We start from the raw sequence: 21,300 nt of genomic DNA, 5'->3' as shown, positions 1-21,300 counted from the left end.
CAGATGTGGCCCCACAGGCCTGTCAGATGAACCCAGGTACTCTTTCATCATCTCTCTGCAGAAATGCACTGGGTTAAAGTAATTTAAAACTGAATCCATTACTTGTTTAATAGTATTTAACAGAATTACTTTTAGCGGTTTTAACTGTGCCGGGACTACTGCTGAGCAATTACATTGACAGTAACCTAGTATTCTGATCAGTGTAAAAGCTACTGATTGATCCTGTAAATTACCCCCTGGTATATTTGTACCCTTGGTTGGAATTCATTGGTCTAAATGCACTTTCTGTCATCCTAAAAAAAAAAAAAAAAAAAAAAAAGTTCAGTATAAATCAACTTTATTTATGATTCATTTTTAGCTATATATCTGTGTTTAGTGTATATATTTATATATGTATATATATATATATATATATATATATATATATATATATATACACACACACACACACACACACACATATACACACACACATACACACATTATCATACACACGCACACGCGCGCGCGCACACACAATGGCATGATCAGACATTGTGTAAAGATAAGCATGCAGTAGATAAGACGGGGGCCGAGAGTTTTGGCTTTTAAGTGTTTCTTCCCGTGACCTTGGACAGTCTTTAAAGAAAACCATTGAAACCCTATTTATACAGTATTCAGAAAGACAAAATATTTCTGCCAAGCAAAAAGAAGTGAAGAGAGCATTTTTTGCAAATAAATTACAGTTTTCAGACAAGAGAGAACCAGACTCCAAGGCTGGACAACGAAGAGCTGGAGTGCAGATCAGCATTCAGACTTTTCTGAGGTGAAAAGCAGCACAGCTTCATGATCCATATATGAAAAATGGGGAACTAAAGCTACAAGTATTTTACATATAAAGTCAAACAAAGCAAACAAAAAAAAATGTAGTGAAGTATAAATGTGTGTATAGTTTGTGTCACAGACTCAGGATATCGCTGAGGTGAAGTTGTCCTTGAGTGATGTTTGCTTTCAGCGTCCATGCCTCTTTAGTATAAAGGTAAGCATGACAGGGGAAAAGTGCAAATGGATCAAAGCTGAAGGGCAAAAATCACCCAACACATGGGACTGAACAGTGTCTTTAAAGCAGGACCTAGACTACAGGTCTGAGCATCACAGTGGAACATTGTTGGATTTGACAGTATAACCATACTGCAACTCTTCCAGTGCTTACAACAGCTGACGCGAGCCATTCATCACATTAGTATTTCAAGCACACTAAACCAACAGGTTCAATAAAACAGCATGAAAAAAAAAAAAAAGAAGAACAGCGAGTCTACAGGCTGCTGATCATCATTAACCACTTTGTTTCTAATGAATCAAGATGTAAACACAAAAAGTGTCTTTTGATGTAACAGACCTGTTTTTTTTTTCAGTCATTTTTTTCAATCTTTGCTTAAAAGTTCAATTCACCCAAATTTCAAATAGACATATCTTCTTTAAATTTAACAAGTCTGACTTTTGAGCTTTTTTCCTCTAATAAAGGAGGTCAGAGGAATTTCCTTATAGTGCTAAAGTACTAAAGAGAAAAGACAAAGCTTTTCTTATTTGGAACATGGGTGAACCAGACTTTGAGTTATGTAAGATTACAGGTTAGTGATAGAAAGTGCAGTAAAAATTCAAACTGAACGGGTGTCGTAGCAGCCAAAGACATGAACAGAGAAACTACACCATCAGATATTTGTGGAGGAATTCCTGATGCGAGTTGTTGAAAACTGACATCTTCATTGATCTGCATATGTTACACCTGAAATGTGTGAAATGATGTATTGATGATGCTTGTGGCATTAGTCCATTAATCAATCAGAGAATCAAAATCAAAGATAATCAATTCTCCTTCTCCAGTGTGAGGATTTGTTGCATTTTTCTCCATTGTATGATTGTATATTGACCATCTGGCACTTTGTAGTCTTAGAAATAAATAACTGCTAGCTGAGGTTCAAAATGATGATTTTATGAACCTGATGTCCACGGTGAATGACGTTTTCCTTAATGAAATGTGTTTTGGACTGGAAATGTGTAAAACATCAAACAAGGGGTAACATTTCTGTTGGGCTGGAAGCAGTTACAGTAACGAAAATGTTTAACTGAGAAATTCCTTCCTTTCCCAGCTCCATGGATGAATAACACCTGATATGAATAAATACAGAACTTGGGTGCTGACTCACATTCTTTGTTCGGGCTGATCCCACCCCACATCATGAATACCTTCACTTACTGGGTCCATCGAGACTCTAGAAAGTGACACTTTGTAGAGTATCTGGGCAAGATGCAAGAGGAAGTCCAAGAGCAGTGCTGTTCAGAAAGCAAACAAAAAGAAGCTCCTGCTGCAGAATAACAAGATAAAATGGTGCGGTGGTCTGTAGCGCTCTCCTCTTTTCCGTCTTTGCTCCTGTTTTATTCCGCATGAAACCCGACTGTATGGCTTCAGTTGTGTGTGCTTGAGTGTGTTTGCAGTCCGAGACGTCAGGATGATAAAAAGGCTGTCTCATTGTTCGTTACTTGGGTTGGTTTGTTTTGCACGCTTGCCTTGACATGTAGCATTCAGCAGACTCTGACTGTGTGCATCTGTATGCGAGTGTGTCTACGTCCTGGGGCGGGGCGCGAAAGAGAGTGATGATGGGCAGCTCACACCTGAAGCTGTGAAGTGGTGCGGGGGGCGGGGAAGGGGAAGGGGAAGGGGGATGCCTGAAGGTGTGTTACGTGTATTTATGAATACAGACATTTCTCAGTCCAGGAAGAGAGTGGGGGCAGGCCTCACATCTCTGGCTGTTCAGCAGTGACGAGCTGTGGTGCGTCTGCATGTATTATCAGTTCTTAGCCCGGCCCTCACATCTCTGGCTGCTCTGCAGTTACCGGCTGGGTTCGGGGCTCGGGAGACTCGTAGCGCTGGTGGAAGTTTCTTTTCCTCAGCTTCTCTGGAGCTTTTCTCCACAAAACAATCTCCTAAACACAGACACAGAGCAGCAAAAATAAAAAAATACAGTAATGCATGTTTTTAATGTAGAACTATTCATGTACTTATCATATGGAAAAGTTAAGCAAGCTGGAGGTCAGGGTGGGGCTGCATATTGCACATCGGCACAGAGCCACACACCACAATTAAATTACATTAAACTAAAAACAGCAGTCGCTGAGATTATAACGGCTGCAGGCAGTTCAACTTAATGTAATTTTAATTATGTCAACATGATCCATCAAAGAGATAATTAATAAATGTGCCTAAGACACTATACGTCCTTTATCCCTTGCCTCCCCCCCCCCCCCCCCCCCACCACCACCCACCCATATTAATTTGTGCAGGAATCATATTTTGCCTTGTCTGATAAACCTGCTTCCACTTGCATGAGTAATGCTGCTGGAAGTCATTACATCAGTTCATGCCAAGTTCAGAGCGTCGTCAGTGTGGCCTTTTGTTTTTTTAAGGAATTTTTTGTTATTTTCTTCTGCTACCAAACACACACACACACAAACTATTCAAAGAAGTATTGCTTTTAGAAACGAAATCTAGATGTAATCAAGCACAAATGAAATCCAGTTAATCTTTTTATGCAACAGGAAATTTTATTTACAAATGTGAAGTTAACATGCCAACTAAGGTGGGCTAAATTATGGACGTGTACGTGAATGAGATCAACTGTGATTCAGTGCTGGTATATGTTGTATCCACTGGCCAATTCATTGGATATGCCTATTAAACTGTATAGTGCAAGTATCTATTTAGCCAATCACATGGAAGCATGTAAACATGGTCAAGATGTCCAGCTGAAGTTCAAACTGAGCATCAGAATGGGGAAATAGGTTGAATTAAAAAGATTTTGAACGTGTCTGTTGGTGCCAGAGTGTCTGAGCATTTCAAAAACTGCTGATCTACTGTGATTCTCCCACATATGGAACTAAATCAGGGTCAAAAAGTTATTTGAAACTAAAATTCTAAGTTTTGATATTTAAAAACATAAAAAATGTGTTAAAAAATACACAAACACAGAAATGTTGCAAAAATGTGTTGTGAGCGTGTATCAAAGGGGAAGGGCGGGGCATAGACTAATGATTGACACCTACTGTGTCACGTTTGTTACAAATTAAAAAGCGGTATTTTGGTTGAACATGGCCACTGCTCGTTCACAGGATGCCGCCGGTACCACCCAACAGGTAAGAAACACGGTTTTTGATCATCTTGTGATGGACAGAAATAAATAATATACAGAAATGAACAGGCTGTTAGATTTCTTTACGACATTCATAGCTCTTTTAGCTCAGCGACCTACCAGCCAATCAGATAAGAGTATTCCCGTAACAAAAGGGTTTGAAACAAAAAAAATTACTTTCAAGCTGCATGAAAACAAATAATTTATTAAAAATAAAGTAATTTAGGTTTTTCAAACACATTTTGTTTTTGTTTCAAATATCAAAATAATTTCAGTTTCTAATCACTTTTTTAAATGAATGAAACCTTTGACCCTGATTTAGCTCCACGGTCATCTCTACGGCAGGCCCCAAAAAAGAGAAAATATCCAGCGAGCAACAGCTGGTCTGAAAATGGCTCGTTGAAGTCAGAGGTCAGAGGAGAACAGACTGACTGCTTTGAAAGGATCAAAAGGCAGCAGTAACTTAAATAACCACTTGTCACAACCAATGTATACAGAGGGACACGTCGGATCTTGAAGCAGGTGGGTTACAGCAGAAAGATAGTATTGGATGCCACTCCTGTCAGCTAAGAATAGGAAACTGCAGCTACAATTCAGAGAGGCTCACCAAAAATAGTACTAGCAAGGTGCACCTAATAAAGTGGCCAGTGGCTGTAAATACATTAATCACTTTTTGTGATGAAAGCAGGATTTAAAAGTTCCTGGTGTTGTTCTCTGGCCCACTTCTATTTTCCTTTGTGCACTGCACATCCACAGCCCTGCAGTTCTGTCTAAGGTTACCACTCATTTAGCAATTAGCGTTACAGCATTAGGAATCAAGTGCATCATTATTTTGGTACCGGATCCCCTCAGTTTCCTGATGGAACTACAGATTCTAATAACAAAAATCAAAAACCCTGCACCTCTCTCTGGAAATAAATAAATATACACAATATAATTTCACAATCACACATATATAACAGAGCACGTTTACTTGGAGTGGTGGTGACTTACCTGTTGTTTAAAGTATCTCCTGTCCTCTTCGTCCACCAGCACCAGATTAAGGAAGTAGCGTACAGAGAACTTCTTGTTGACATCCCTCATGGTGGGTGTCAAGTCATATCCTGTAAGGAAACATGAGAGACGATTAGATGTCACTAACAAAAAACAAAACAAAATAAAAAGCAAACAAAAACTGGCCTGTTTGACTGTTTCATGACGAGGGAAGTTAACAGGAAAAGCAATATCCTGATGATAGGAGTCTGGATCAGCACTCAACATAATAGCTGCCAAAGAAGAGATGAGCTCTTACCAGCCAAGAACAGTCTGATGGGAATTGATTCTCCTTTAACTGGGGCTCCATCCATGATCTCGTACTTAGCAACCGTCTCTGTCTCTGTGGTAGTACTGGGACCTGAAAAGGAGGACAAGGACTTTACTACCTGAAACAAAATATTAAAGTGGAGCAAAGTTTCCAGTACTCTTAGTGGGACACAGTTAGTTTACAGAGAAGAAAAGAAACCAGGTTTAAAAGCTGAGAGGAGATGAACTACAGAGTTAATCAAAGTCCACAATGACTTGTCATTTATGTGCTCTATCTAGGTTACTTTATTTTTATATGTGGCTGCTCTGGATTCTCACCTATGCCTGTGATCTCCTTCTTAATGAGCTGCAGCTCCATGTGTTGGATCTTGATTCTGACCAGCAGGAAATAAATCTTCCCAACAATCACATCCTTGAGGTGGTACCTATAAGAAAGGCATAAATGCAAGTAAAGACAGCTCTTATTTAGATTTGGGATTTTCTGCAGTGACAGAGCATTAACTTGTTCATTTGATAAGTTAAAGTCACATTGCTCTTACTTGGATTTATTGTATTCAAACTCGATGTGGAGACAGTCTTCTATGCCGACCTCCATTTTGATTGAATTGTTGACGTCAGGGTAGGTGGCTAACTGATGGACAATTAACTCATATTCCTTCACCAAGTCAGACAGGCGCCGAACTATTGTTACCCTGAGGAAGTATCTGCAAGTCGAACACGACAACACACCAAGCTATAAAAGTCAGACTGAAATCACACAGATTTTTTTCTCTATTAGAAATAAAATGCATTTAAAAAAAGAAGAAGGAGCTGAACAAAATAAGCTTGATGGATACCATTAGTGCACAAGAGTGATGGCCAGCTGAGGCATCACTTAGTATGTTTTATATCCTGTTAACAATTGTCCATGAAAGTTTCACCTCAGTCAAACTTGGCCTGAACAAAGGTTGTTTCTGTCTGCTTAATTTTTAATTAAATCTTATACAGGGTCATTAGTTTCTCTCTTCTGCACGATGTGTGTGTGCCTTTTAATTAAATAGTATCTGAGTCACACTTGCATGTGGAGAGTACAGTGTGCGGTGAAGGAGAGACAGGCAAACTGAAAATAAAACAATTTGAATTGATGACATTTGATGACTTAACTGTAAATTAAGAAAAAACAAAAACATCCAAAAAGCGGTAATCTGTGTCACAGCGAGTTCACAAGCCCTGCACCTACTCAGTAGTAAAGAGTATTGAGAAATCTGACAGAAAATAAACATTACATAATAGGTTGTGTCACCTTAGCCTAACGTTGGCTCCAGTATAGGACTCATAGGGCTTCTCCACCTGCATGAACTCAAAGTCGTAGCTTCTGTTCTGGGTGAGCTCTCCCGGTAAAGCCAACTCTTTGACCAGGTCCACAAACTCGTGGGTGTTGCTCTTATCAGAGAAAAGCTCTGAAATATAGCAGAGAGAATTCAGACTGGCTGAAGGTCTGATTGCTTTGAATTCACTTAAAAAAACAAACAAAAAACCCCCCAAATCTGTATTTATTAGTTTTATTTGAGCATTTCATTCTCTTTCAACACACTGCACTCATTATCCTTGTCCAAGGCAAATACAGTTGGAGGCGGGGGTTAGCGGCACTACGGCAAACCTGCACATGATAACCACATGTCCTGTTAAACCTTTCAGCCATGTGATAAAGCTACATTAACATTAGCATCCACCATGCTCACCTATCTGTCCAACAAACTCGATGCGGATCCCCTGGTGCTCCAGCCGCTTTCCTCCCTGCTTCACATTTAGATTCACCTAAAGAGGAAACATTTGTTGAGAACAAGTTTCTTCTTGCTTGCATGAATTGGTGCTATATAAATAAAAGTGGACTGAACAGAAAGATAATATTCTGACATGCTACCAGGATAATGTTCCTTTAAAGGGCTTTTCTTTTATGATTATTGTGCATATTTCTTTACAGCTAGCATATATTCCTATTTGCTTGCCGACTTTCAACAAACCTGTAATAATTTCTTCTCCAAACATAAATCTCCTCACATTTCTCTGCTTGACAGCTGTTAGGTAATCACGGTGAAAACTGTTTATTACAATCAACATCAATGGTGAATATCTTTCTGCTGTTACCACACTAACTGACCTTTTACTTGATTTTGAGTTGTGCTGGATAACAGAAGAAGTCAACAGTGAACAAGGCACATATCAGACTGCTCAATAGAGCTCAGCAACAGCAGACACACATGTGTTAATCAGTTCTTCCCGAAGCCAAAGCAAGTCTTGCACGCTCATCAAAAGAATCGTAATTTCCCACTGGACTTAAAGCAATGAACCCAAAATAGACTGAGAAGTCCATTATACACTGACTGACTGAAACTATCTGCTGTGCAGAAAATGAGAACAAATTTAAGCTATGCTTCACATGTGCAGGACCCACATTGTGACATGTGATAAATGACGCAAACACAGTTTACCTTTCCAGAAACCGACTCTCCATCGTAGAACAGGTAGTGTTTCTCCACTTTCCCATCTTCTGTTTTCAGCTCGGCTGTCTTTCTGTTCTCTGCATCATTCAGCAGTACATCTATCTCACAAACCGGCCCGAACAATCCTCCCAGGAAACTCTAGAAACGCAAAAACATTCAGAGGATGAAATTCAGAGCAATCAACATGCTATGTGATCAAACATATGCTGCTTTTAAAACAACTAAAGAGAAATTGCAGCTAGCTGTAATAAGAAGCCCTGAGCTGTAGCTTCCATCAACATGAATCTGCCCTAAAGACACATGACTTTGTTTACACACAACCCCAACAAAATGTTGCAGCGATAACAATGATAGTTATAGAGAGATATGCCAGGTTAGTGTCCTCATCTGTGATGGAAGCTCTGACATGAATATCGCAAGTTAAAACCCACTATCTCACCTCCTACTCATTTATGGCATCTGTTATTGCCATAACAACCTATTCACCAGTCAGTATCTGCACAGTCGCATTATTTTCCTCTGAGCTGGCACAAAGTCACAAACAAATGCTTCAACATGCAGAAGCAGCAAATCACCAAGAATCAGCTCAGTCATCAAGTATTTATATAAGATGAGAATCAACACTGAAGTAAACTCTTCATAGAAGCCCCCTCCCCCCAAATAAAACAAATTATCAGCTACCCAATCAGTATTGAAAGCCGACCCTCGGATCAATAAGCGAACAACCCTTTGCCCTTAATCAGAAAATGAATTGGCTTAATTTCTACGGTTATTGCAGTAATTCAACATGCATGTGACGGCACAACTTCACTGAGCTAACGATCAGCAACGTCTGCTAACAGTGACATTTGTTTGAACCACTCATCTACCCGACTTTTTGACTAAACTCAAATACTTGCCTTATCAATCAACACGTTTAACTGCTGGCATCCTGCTGCTGGGCCATTAGCTAACCAAAACATGCTGATCATTGAGAAAGACGGCCTCCTAGCGATGCTAATTCGACCAGCCCAGCTAGCTTTCTTTACAGGGTTGAGTATTAAAATTAATTGCTTCCTCAGAAAAACGGAAACTCGTGTTAATGTTACATTTTCATGAACAACAAACACCAAACACCGCCTCTAATTTTACTGTAGCCTCACCAGCCAATGTTTGTTTTTACACTTACCATCTCGGCCGTCTAGACAGTTTTGCTAACAGATAGCCTCGCTTCGTGTAGCCAGTCTGTCACTGAACTAGGGCTAACCGTCATGTGACCCGAATCATGTGTATGTGGGCGGCCACGGATATGGAGGATTGGGGGTTGAAGGCACTCACTCAATACCACCTAACAATTAGAAAGAAAAGAAAAGCCATAACCTGTATAGGTAAGGCTGCTGGTTGAGTTCATGTATTTGCTGTTGGTGCAGACTTTAAAGGTAGTTTTTGTAGTTACTTTCTGCACATTTTAACTAAAACATTCACCACCAGGGGGCAGCATAATTCTAGTTTTTGTTTGTTTGTTTTTTGTTACCTCAATTTCCTCTATAGATTTAGCTTTATTGCCCAACCCCCATTGTAAATAAAAAACTATTCTTAAAGGTTTGCCTGATTAATTAAAGATTATCCTGACTTACTATAGCTTCTTGTCGTACAAGGTGTTTGCAAAACATCTAGTTCAGCTATACTTAATTGGAAAAAACCTTGACGTGTGTATGTCAGTATCAGTGGTGTAAAGCGAGGTGTGGATTCGTTGGCAAATATGAGGCATGTTTTGTAGGGGCAAAACCAAACCAAAAGATAATGCAACCTTAGAAACCAAGCGGGCTACACGGCGTGGACATGGCAGAAGCACTGACCAGTAGCATGTCTACAGGAAGGCAACATTTAAATGCGCTACAAGGGGTGGGCAATTCCAGGCCCCAAGGGCCGGTGTCCTGCAGGTTTTAGATCTCACCTTGGGTCAATACACCTGAATCACATGATTAGTTTGTTACCAGGCCTCTGGAGAACTTCCAGACATGTTGAGGAGCTAATGTAGCCATTTAAATCAACTGTGTTGGTTGAAGGACACATCTAAAACGTGCAGGGACACCGGCCCTCGAGGCCTGGAGTTGCCCACCCCTGCGCTACATGGACAAAAGCGTTGGCTTGTTAGCTCTGTTGTGGACACTGACACAGAGAACTGGAGACTGGATGACCAACTCCTTCGTGTTATACTCATCATGTTTAGTTGGAATGCAATTTCTTGTCGGACAACTCCATGACATCTCAAAAAAATAGAGATGTCGTTGTACCCACCTGTCCACACGGATCTTTGTCTGATGATGAAATCTCTGTCTCGATCCCAATACCAGCTGCTAAGCCATGGAAACCCACAGTGTGAAGCTCTTGGTGCATGGTTTTTATGCTGATGTTAACGCCAGAGGAGGTTTGGAGCGTTGCAGTAATGAAGTCAGCAAAGTGTTGGTGACTTTTATCCACTATAAACTTCAGCATTCATAACTTGGCATGGTCTGCCACTTCATGGCTGAGGAAATGCTTGTACTTTCCAATAATACCACTTAGAATTTATCGTGGCATATCCAGAAGGGAAGAAATAAACGGCTTAGTGCAAAGGTGGCATTTTAGTACAGTACAAAGCTAGCATAGCATGGCAAGGAAATTGATTTCCCCATTGAGACTAAAAACATATGAATTCATATGAAACATATGAAAATACGAGGAAGCCGTTTTACAGCTGTAAATTACGTTCAGTGCCACTTGGTGGGTGAATAAATAATTTCAACAGTGTTCTAATATTGGCCACAAATTTATCAGTGGAAAATCTGAAGACAACCTACAACAGAAGCTTGTTTCTGCCACTGAAAAAAAAAGAATAGAAGTGAATAGAAATTTCAGGCTATTTTCTCAAAAGGAATAAAGTTAGAGTTTCAAGATATTTCTCCATTTTGATTATTTTCTCACGAGTCTGAAATTTTGAGATAGTAAACTTAATGTTTAATTATAGATGGTAAATATGTACTTTTTTTCTACTGAAAATAGCTCCTGATGTTTCTTGCAAGTACCGTATAAAAAAATCAGCTTGAATAATAGAAGGTACCTCAGTTTAAATTACTGAGGAACTTGACATATATGAAAGCAGTTATGAAAACCGATAACACAGTAGTAGGGATAAAATAAACACTTTATTGGTAGAAGTTTTTTTCAAATTGAAATGACAGAGTTTGCTAAAATGCATGTGTGTTTATAGTACATATTTCGAATATGTTCTAACTCTGGTTAGGACTTTCTGAACCCATTTCGGAGGGGTTTGCGTCTTAAAGATGATCTCGTTTAAATCTTGAGCCGGAATATTTTTCAATATTCTCAGGTTAGGCATAAAATGTTGCAGGATTTGTGAATAAAGGGATCAAATAATTTAAATAAGTGTTTCTCAGGAACATGTTCCTTAAATCTAAAAAAAAAAAAATGGCTGGAGTAATGCAATGCATGGACAAAGGCATGCTTTTATTGCACTGGTATCACAATGATTTAAAAGAATATTTTTATTTATATTTAAAAAAGCATTTGAAAGCTTTTTTCCATAGGAAAGCACAATACTGGCACAATTATTTTCACATTGTTTACAGTCATTGTTTTGGCCTTTCTGAAAATAATTAATAACAATAACACAGAGAGTACAAAAAATGGCATTTGTTTTTTCCCAGCAGGTGGAGTTTACTATAAGCCCAGACAGGGAATCAAATTAGATGCCAGCCTTGTTTATGTGCTTCGGAGTGGTTGGCAGTCCAGTCTACAGCTGCAGAAGGTGGTCTTCTTTGTAATCACTCTCATCGGGTTTTACCTCATCGCTGGTACGCCTGCTGGCGAACAGCCTCCTCAGGTCACTCATATCTTCAGAGGAGAAAGATAAACAAGGAGAAAGATCAAATTACATGGAGCAAACAAAAGAGAAAACACATGGATTCTACTGAATCCATGCGAATCCTGTCCTACAAAAAATACCTCCACTTTCTTTCCAGAGCATGCCAGAACCAGTCTCACCGAGGTTGCTCTTGTCCGCTATGTATGGACCTTCAGCTGCAGAGCCTTCGTAACCACCAGAACCTTCCTCGCCCAGGAATATTCCAGTTGACTCGCTCAGTTTCGATTCCTCCTCTGCCTCCTCCTCGTATTCCTGCTCTTCCTCATCGTTCTCCTCCATTGGTGAGTTCTCATCCTCCACAGGCTCTGCCTCCCTGAAAACACATAAGAAGTGAGATAGAGAGATTAGCCGATAAATGTCTCTTCTTTCTCTTTCTGCTGCTCCTTTTACGGGTTGCCACAACAGATCATCTGCCTCCACACGTCTAAACCATCTCAGCCTTCCTGCATTTACTTTTTTGATTTTCTTGATTTTGTGAAGCACTTTGGCCACCTCTGGTTCTAAATGTGCTATACAAATAAAGTTGTACTTTGTCTCCCAACTCCTCTCCCTGAGCTGTCCCTCTGATGTACTCCTTTCTAATCCTGCCCAATGAAAACCTTCACCTCTTCAGCTGTGCCTCCTGTTTTGTGTTAGTGCCATCATCTCTAAAACATATATAATAGTAGGTCTCTCTACCTTTTGGTAAGTCTTCTCTTTTGCTCTTGCGGCTGTCTTTGCATCTTCAAACTTTGCTCTGATTTGAGACTTTAATATTTGTCTGCATGATAACAACTCCATGAACAGGGATTGAACTGTACTAAAACATCCACATTTTTTTTCCTGGCTGAAAGTTTGGGATTTTACCCTAGTCTTTGTTTTTGTTTCTTACAACCAGCACAGAACGTGGGAAGCTGTTTGGCAGCAGAGAGTGTAAAAAGCATTAGAGATCTCTAAGACAGCAAAGTGTCTGATAACAAAACTATCGACTTTACAACTTTGAGCTGCTGTTGTTAACTTGCCATCTATGTCTCCACCACTTCAATCGCGTTATTTCCTGTCCTCTTCTGCTTTTACACACCTACCAACAACTTGAATTTCATTCTGACTGCATCATTAAGAACGTTTCTACAGTCTTGTAGAGCTTGAGTTTGCTTGCGTATTTGCTTTGCGTATATCTTTATATATCTTTAGTTTGAGAATCTAACTTGAACTGCTTCGTCAGTGGGCTTTCTTTCCGGGTTGTTGAAATAAATAACTTCATATTAACTAATGATACAAGTAATATATATATAATCCGGTGCTTCTCAGATAGGATTATCCAAAGAGCTTGACACATACAAATTTACAAAACAATAGACCAGAAGCAACAGCCCACTTCCTCTGTACACTTCCTCGTGACTTCCCGTTCAAGGCGTGCTGTAAAAAGGACGGCTGCTGCGGAAGCTCCGGTGATTATAAGCAAGCTTCAGCGAAAAGACTCAAACAAGCCAGACGCTGTTCATATTTAGAGGGGTTTTTTTTACATTTTATCACAATGTTAACAGCTGAACCTTTTTACCTGCTACCCTCTAACTCTTGTCTTTGTGTCTGTAATGAGTTTATGGCATGTTTTCTATACACACCTGTGAAATTGCAGAACATGTGAAATTCATCCAAGTTTTTATTAAGTTATCTGAAGGTTTGTGTTGTCACAGACGTTTCAGTAACACGATAGAAGGACTCTTACTGAGAAAAATGTAATCTGGGATGTTCACTTTTGAAAGATTTCCTTTATTTTTGAATATAATTTTGTTAACTGAAAGGATTGACATTAAGAGGAACTTTAAAAGAGGAAACTGAGGGCGAAGACCAATATTGTGATACTCTTACTTTTTTTTTAGAGGTCACACATATTAAAATATCAGTTTTTTCACAGACACGTTTTATGCTAAACAGAAATTCAAACACATGCTGCTTTTTTACCAGCTCATTAATTAATTTCTAAGTTTAGTAAAATTTCACTAAGTAGGTTTTTAATGTATGTTTTAGAATCTTTATACATAAGCATTTGTCCTCCTAGGATACACAGTATACACAATCCTGCTGAATCCTGCTGAAATGATGAAATGAGCCATTTTTCCTCCGAAACCTACCCACAGTGTCTCTGCATCTGTCTTAATACCCTGTTGCAACAAGCGATGAGTTCACTTCCTCTGTGCTGAAGTCTGCAGTAAGTAGAGCTCAAGTTTGGAGTCTCTTTTATAATCAAATATATGTGAGTTACTATGTTGATATAATGCAGAATGCATTTTTATTCAAATGTATCACTTTATACCATAAAATGCAATTTATTTGGAAGTGTCTTAATGTTTTGTGGACTTGGCAACTCTGACCTCCAGGGTATGCACATTTTCAAGATATGTATACTTTGGGTAAAGTTAAAATAATCTAAATTATTTCCTGCGCAGAGAAGGAACCAACATTCCTTGCATTCATTTCAGACTATCAGACATCAGCTCATTTAAGTTCTAAATATTTCTGTCTTGTGAAGAAAAAGATCATCAACTATTGTGTTTTTTTTTTTCTTTCTTTAGTCCAGCTGTAACCTCCCTGCCCTTTCTCTGGTTACTCTCTTTCTTTATCCTCCACGTTGTCTTCTATTTTGGCTTTTCTTGGCCACCTACCTCACACTTATATACTCTCAAACGCACAAGATAAGAAAACACACAGGCAAGCATGCAGAGAGAGCCTGCACTGCTCACCAAGGTGACAAAGCCAGTGCAGCATCAGCATTTTTCATATTTAAAGTCAGCTTTTGTCTAAAAACAGCACTCTCTTGTTTTTTTCAGACCCAACTGAACATTGATGTGAACTCGCCGCCACCTCCATCCTCTGAGCAGCTCACAAATCAAAAAAAAAAAATAATAAAATCTTCACATACCAGATGTGAACAGACTACGACACATGAACACTTACAGATACTCTGCAGCAGAAGCAGGCAGTTTTGATGGCAGATCTGGACTCCACTCCATCTCTGGGCTTTGTTGAGTCACACAGTTGGCCTGGTCACCATCAGGGTTACATCTCACAAACTTATACACAGCAGTCCTTGGTGCTCCTGGAGACAGACAAGTGTAGATAACATTTTATTATTTTGCCCCGTTAATAGTACATTTTACCTTTATTCACACACTCGGGGAACATTTCTGGATATATTTAGTGTTCGTGATCTCCACGTTTGGACGTTTTTAAGATTACAACATTAGAGTAAAATAACGGTTTTCTCAAAGGGCTTCAGAGCTGTTTATTTTCTTAAGAAATTAGTTAAAAGAGGAAGTAGGAGTATTGCAACTTTTTCTCCACACATTGCAGCACGTTGATCGTGGAGGCTGTGTGATGCTAAAACCATTAAGAGTTGAGTCATTCCAACAAATATTAAATATTTGAGAAATTGTAACAAGTATTTGGTTGGTCTGACGATTTGTTTGCCCTCTCAACTCTTTTTGTAAATTTTTATTAGAAAAGCGCCTGTGCTGCTGAAGCTGTACTGATAATTATTTATTACATCTATACTACTGGCAAAGATAATCTATCACTATCTGTTATTCAGGCAATTAAGATGTGGAAGTTAGACAGCTGGGTTCTTTGCGCCACAGGCTTCCTGTCATAAGGCTGTCACAGTAAATATACATGTGAACACTCAGTGGCCACTGATGATAATCTGATGAGTATATGTGATGGTGTCATGTGCCCATGTGCCCATAGTGCTTTTGGGTGTGTTAATATTGAACACCCACAATAAAATAAAGTCTAGTATTTATTTTTTTATAATCATGCGGCCAAAAGAAAGAAAATTCTTAGACGATCAATATCAACACATGAAAATCTGCTATGACTGTAAAATTACTTACAAACTTTATAAGTATTTAACTCAGTGGATAAAAACATAAAAGTCTTATTATCATAAATACAATACAGCCACGTGTACACGGAACATTATCTAATAGTGTCTGATTAATTGGGGCCTCAGGGGGGTTAAAATGTGGCTATTTAGTATCGGATATATTTTACGCAAAATGGTTTGTCCATTCCGTTTCACTCTCTCTCCGTCTCTACATTTATATTTAAAAAGTGTTCAAGAAGTATCGTCGAAACGTAACTCGGAAAATGAAACGCCTTTGTTTTTTTCCGATACCTGGAGTCCTACCATTACATCATGGCCTGTTACTGTAAAGCACGCAGCATCTATGTTATGTACATGTATTTTCTTTTATATATATATATACATATATTCGATTTTATAGGGGTTTTGAAGTCTAATGCTCAACTTGATTGGATGCTGATCGACTCTGAGAAGCCTGGATTGATTAAATGAGTCATAGAGACTTACAGTAATCACAGTATGCTGACGCAGAGTTGTATACCAGTGAAGTGGAACAGTTCCTATTTTTTTGCTTGTCAATCAGAAACCCCGGAGGGCCCTGGGATTCCCAGTGACTTTCTATGTGAGGATGTTCCCGGAAAGCACTTAAGCTGTCAGGATGGTAAACATGTCCACTTGTTGTTTCCTCAACAACCTGACCCGATAAAGTATACTGCGACATCAATCCCGGTAAAAAAAAAAAAAAAAAAAAAAAAAAGAGGCACAAAGTAGATTTAATTGTCGACTTACCCTTTGTGCTATGTAAGGCGAGGCAGGAGATGATGAGGAGAAGAATCAGTTTCATCTTGTTCAATTTGTCTCTCTTTAGTAAAACAGGAAAATGTCCTCCTGAAGGCAGTCCCTTTCTGAGCTCAAGCTTTGCGTTGTGAAGTATAACTGTAAACTGCCTCAGACAGCCAAACTCCCCCTGAAGAGGCTCAGCCCTCCGTGTGCGTCATGGTTTCCTGAGTCTTCTTGTGTAGAAAATAAGTGGCTGAAACATCTTCCTGAGTGGAAACTTTAGCATCAGATATGAGGTCTGAGTTTGCGCAACTGCAAACTTGGACGAAGGAAATGCCGAATAATAGCAGCAAACATTCAGATCTGTACGATTTTTTATAATGTGAAAGGAAGCGATAATTTGCCCTAATTGACTGCCGAGCCACTTCATGTAGAGATATGGACACGATAGCATCAAAGGGATCTTCTTCTTTCAGATTAACTCCCTTACCTTCAGTTGACTCTGTTCTTTTTACTTCTCTCAGTTCAGTTCACCTCCAAAAAAGTAATTTTACGCTACCTTGGGGCGCCTATGTGCGCGCGTGTGTTTGTGTAAGTGTGTGAAAGATTTCTTTCTCACTTTTTATTTCACCCACCTTACTTAGCTTCACCTAATTTCGCAGAAGCGGAGAAATGGAAAGGGGGACAGAGGTATCATTCAGCAGCTTTAAACCATTAACAGAACATTTGCTGTGTTAAATTATTTACACTCCAAATGGCAAAGCAACAGCCTCATCTCCCGAGATATCAACAGTACTCCCATTATCACTGACCTGTCTGCTCTTCATATGTTTAGCTTGGCTCCTTCAGTGTGAGTTAATGTGGCCTGCCATTCTTTTGATTCTGTGCCTTTTATGTGCCTCCACATGTCCGGCAGATGCTTATGTTGGTCAGTAATGCAATTAAATGCATTCACTGTTTTGTTTTCTACAATTTGATGCACTATTTTTCAGGAGGAGGAGAATTTGCTCCATTGTATGTCAGAGGATACATGTTTTATTCAAATAAAATATATTTTTTAAATGATGTAGTTCCGATAACATGTGGATGATCATTATAACACTGAATTGAGCTACTTTTTGAACTTTAAGGATCAACTCTGTCTTTCTCTTTACTACGAAAGACTGTACAGGTTGAGACAGTTTTGGTTGCTGACATCTGGTGCGTTTCTTAGCCTCAAGCATATAAGGGGATGACTCAGAAGCTAATCAGAGATGCAGGTAAGACATATATAAAAAAAATTGTGTCACAAGCTTGTGAGGAGAACACATGTGATTTTAAGAAAGAGTTGTTTCTTTTGAACAAGCTGACATCATTGAACAAATCTTGGATCAGGACATCAGGTCATATTTCAGGACTGATGAACAGCTAAGATAAGTTAAGATAAGAGAGATCTTTATTGTCACTGTTACCAGAACAATGAAACACAGATTAGTAAACACAAGATTAGTAAAAAATGCTAGAACATTAGTAAGAAATGTGCAAGTCCGGTAGCTCTAATGCAGGTATTTTGGGGGAAATCCAGGTATTGTAATTGAATTAGAGCTCTCAGACCATACACGTTTGTTGGATGAGCTTTACCTTTGTCAGAAAATAAAAGAAGTGAGAGTTGAGAAGAGTTTAGTTGTGGCTACTCTAAATGTGAAATGAACCAGGGATTGTTAACATTTAAAGTTATTTAATCATTTCATTAAATATCAGTTTTAGTTAAAAGGCAATATTCAAACACATTCCAAAGGTTGACCGTAACACGAAGAAGAAATGTAAGCTTTATTTAAGTCATACTATACTCTACATGTACTGCATGTTTTGAGAACTTAACCTAAATGTAAAAGAAAATTCTGTGTTTTTTTCATGCTTTGCCTGAATTCTGGGGAAATTATTGATGGTTTCATGGAAGTTTATTGTAGCTTCAAATTATTCCTGATGAAACAAACTGATAACATGATTGTGGTATCATTAGTGTCACAACATCAGCATGTTACCCCGCCTTACTGCATCAGATGGTGTTCTAATCCCATACACGTTTTCTTGTAAAGTACAAACCGTCCTCAGTTGTATCTGAGAAAAGAAAATAATGAAGAGACTGGATTTCCGCCATTAACAAAAAAAAGGGGATATTTCTTCATCTTCCCTGACTATGCTGACTTAAAGATTTGATTTCCTCGTGTGGGTTATATGAAACATCACACCGGGTTGAATTTGTGACGTCTGGATGGACGTTTTGTGGAACAGCCTAACCCAGTGACCCAATGCGCATCTGTGTGGGTGCTTCTGTTCATGTTACTGTCAGCAGTCTTACTCAAATATTTGTTAAGTTCTTAGACAAAGGCAGAAGTGGCACAGTGGGACAAAGACTGCATTCCTTTCTTTGGCTTTGTTGTGTCAAAAAACAAGGGATCAATCATTTTAATTCAGTTCAGTTTAGTGTATACAGTTGTCAGCTTTACAGCAGTTTACTCTTTCCTTCTTCTCTCTCTTCTTTTTCTGCCTGTTTCAGCTGACACATCAGTAGGAAGTGGTAACATCAGTTGCTATCATTTTCTTCAGGAAATGACACACTAGCCTGCCCAGCCTTGCCTCAAACTCACACATACGCACAGGCATACATGAACCTATTTATGAGGCTCATATATCCGCTTATACACAATCTTGCTCTTCTCTGCAATACTAAATATTTGAGTTATTTGAAACAAAGCACTGTCTATAAATTCACTAACATTTGTTGCAGTGCATGTGTTCCCCTGCACTAGCCAGTATGAACTATATCTATAAACAGTCATATTTTATAGTCAGCTTGGTTTCTATCCCCACCACTATTGCACTGTGTGGGATTCGAGTCTATTGTCTGGGTGACAAGAGTTTATGGCAACACAGACTGTCTTATTTTTACACTCTCAAACACAGACAGACAGCAAATGCAAACACAGCCATTAACATATGCGCAAATCGACCAGGATAATTTTACCAGTCCAAGTCGGGGTTTGCGTAGTTACTGATAACCATAAGAACCGATTAACCCATTTTCTTTATAGAAATGCTTCTGCTTCTGGATTCGTGAACCATCTCTGTGTCGTAGACAGTCAAAGACAAGAATCTGCAGCGCCATATTGCCTTCCCCTCCTCCTTCTTTGTCTGATCCTAGGAGCGTACGTCAGGTCTGTGAATGCAAACTGAAACTTAACAGTTTAAAAGAAAGAAAACAAAAAAGGTCCTCATGAATTTTGCAAGTTCACACACATATTAAAACACACTCATTGGCTTTTGTTTGCTTTCTTTTTGCAGTGTCGCCAGTCTTAAGCTCAATCGCACTAATAGAACCAGAGAAAAACATCAGAATGAATCAAATGTTTAAAAAACAGAAGTTTAAGGCATTCACTGGGATGATACATTTGAATTATAAATACATTAAACTTACTTAATTTTTGTGCATCACATTTGTTTTAATTGTATAAATGTTTAACCATTAACTACAATTATTTTCACAGAAATTCTTTCCACTTCATAAAAAGTGAAAAAATCTTTCAGACATCTTTAGGTGTCTTAAGTTATATTCGAATGCTTGGCAATCCTACAAATATATAGTCATGTGGAAAAAAAATGCTTCCACAGCACTCTTTGCAGTCCTGTGGAAACTAAATACACCCCGTGATACAGTAGCTTATAAAACCACCTGCAGCAACAATAATTTCAAGTAACTGTTTTCTATGTGACTTAATCAGTCTCTCACATGGCTGTGGAGACGTTTTAGCCTGCATTGTTGCTTCAGATCATTGAGGTTTGTGGGCATTTGTTTATGTACAGCACTCTTAAGGTCCCACCACAGGATTTCAATCAGTCTAAGGTCTGGACTTTGCAACATTTTGAGTCTTTTCTTTTTCAGCTACTCTGCTTTACATTTGCTGCTGTGATCTTTGTGCTGTTGCAGTTTCAGCCAGGCTTTAACTGAATACTTTGGTACACAGAGGAGTTCATAATCGACCGGGTCCCGTGGCTGCAATACAAGTTCAAATCATCTGCCCTGCATCGTGTTTGACCTTTGCTATGTGTGCTGTTTGGTTCTCACCAAATTTTGCATTAACTGTACATTATAGCCAAACAAACATCTGCACTTTGGTCTCACCTGTCTACAGTCAACATTGCACACCAAAGTCATATTCTGCTTAGAGAGAAGAGGCTTCCAAACAAGTAATATGTGCTCCCAAAAGGTTGATTCTGTTCATCTGGACGTAGCGTTTTCAGTGGGGAAAATGTTTCGTCACTCATCCAAGTGACTTCTTCAGTCTCAACTCACTGCAGGTTTCCCCAACCTTATAAACTGTACATTTACAAATAACTGAAACTAGCCCACTGAATGAACAATGGACTGTGAGGTCCATTGTTCATGAGCCCATGGTTTATTCAGTTGGCTAGTTTCAGTTATTTGTAAATGTACAGTTTATAAGGTTGGGGAAACCTGCAGTGAGTTGAGACTGAAGAAGTCACTTGGATGAGTGGATGACTTAGATTATTTACTTACCTGGATGACTGAGCATGCATCAAGACAAAGTCATACCTGCTCCATGTTTTTTGTCATTTTAATGTCTAGAATTATAAAATGTCTGCTTTTTAGAGTTGGTCACTCTTGTCTACATTTGATTAGCAGCACCTGGCTACTCCTGACCCTCTTGATTCCTCTGAAAACAATCTTGTAAAAACTTTCTTTTCACATGAATGTAAACAAGAACCTGGAATTTCTATGAGCCTGAATATTTCTCCGTAAGTGTGCAGCATTTTCCG

General features: G+C 39.0%; 2 protein-coding genes across 3 annotated transcripts; both read right to left on the bottom strand.

The window, feature by feature from the left end:
• Positions 1–320: 320 nt before the first annotated feature.
• vps26a (VPS26, retromer complex component A) lies at positions 321–9,268 on the bottom strand. Its single transcript, XM_085156070.1, has 9 exons — positions 9,120–9,268; positions 7,940–8,089; positions 7,190–7,265; positions 6,751–6,907; positions 6,008–6,172; positions 5,787–5,893; positions 5,458–5,559; positions 5,160–5,269; positions 321–2,964 (listed from the first exon to the last, which is right to left on the bottom strand). The coding sequence occupies exons 1-9, from the start codon at positions 9,120–9,122 to the stop codon at positions 2,848–2,850; spliced, it is 987 nt and encodes a 328-aa protein (XP_085012196.1). The 5' UTR covers positions 9,123–9,268; the 3' UTR covers positions 321–2,847.
• Positions 9,269–11,099: 1,831 nt separating this feature from the next.
• srgn (serglycin) lies at positions 11,100–16,651 on the bottom strand. 2 transcript variants are annotated; one of them, XM_085156081.1, is made up of 4 exons: positions 16,492–16,651; positions 14,796–14,937; positions 11,939–12,171; positions 11,100–11,827 (listed from the first exon to the last, which is right to left on the bottom strand). In XM_085156081.1, exons 1-4 carry the CDS (start codon positions 16,544–16,546, stop codon positions 11,727–11,729), a joined length of 531 nt encoding a protein of 176 aa, XP_085012207.1. In that variant the 5' UTR covers positions 16,547–16,651; the 3' UTR covers positions 11,100–11,726. The 2 variants fall into 2 exon arrangements, with proteins under 2 accessions (XP_085012207.1, XP_085012216.1); XM_085156090.1 differs by having other exon boundaries at positions 11,978–12,171.
• Between the last annotated feature and the right edge of the window lie 4,649 nt (positions 16,652–21,300).

The sequence above is a fragment of the Neolamprologus multifasciatus genome, chromosome 1 (assembly GCF_963576455.1).
Source record: "Neolamprologus multifasciatus chromosome 1, fNeoMul1.2, whole genome shotgun sequence".
NCBI lineage: Eukaryota > Metazoa > Chordata > Actinopteri > Cichliformes > Cichlidae > Neolamprologus > Neolamprologus multifasciatus.
The sequence above is the reverse complement of the archived record's forward strand: the minus strand, read 5'-3'. Positions and strand labels throughout refer to the sequence as shown.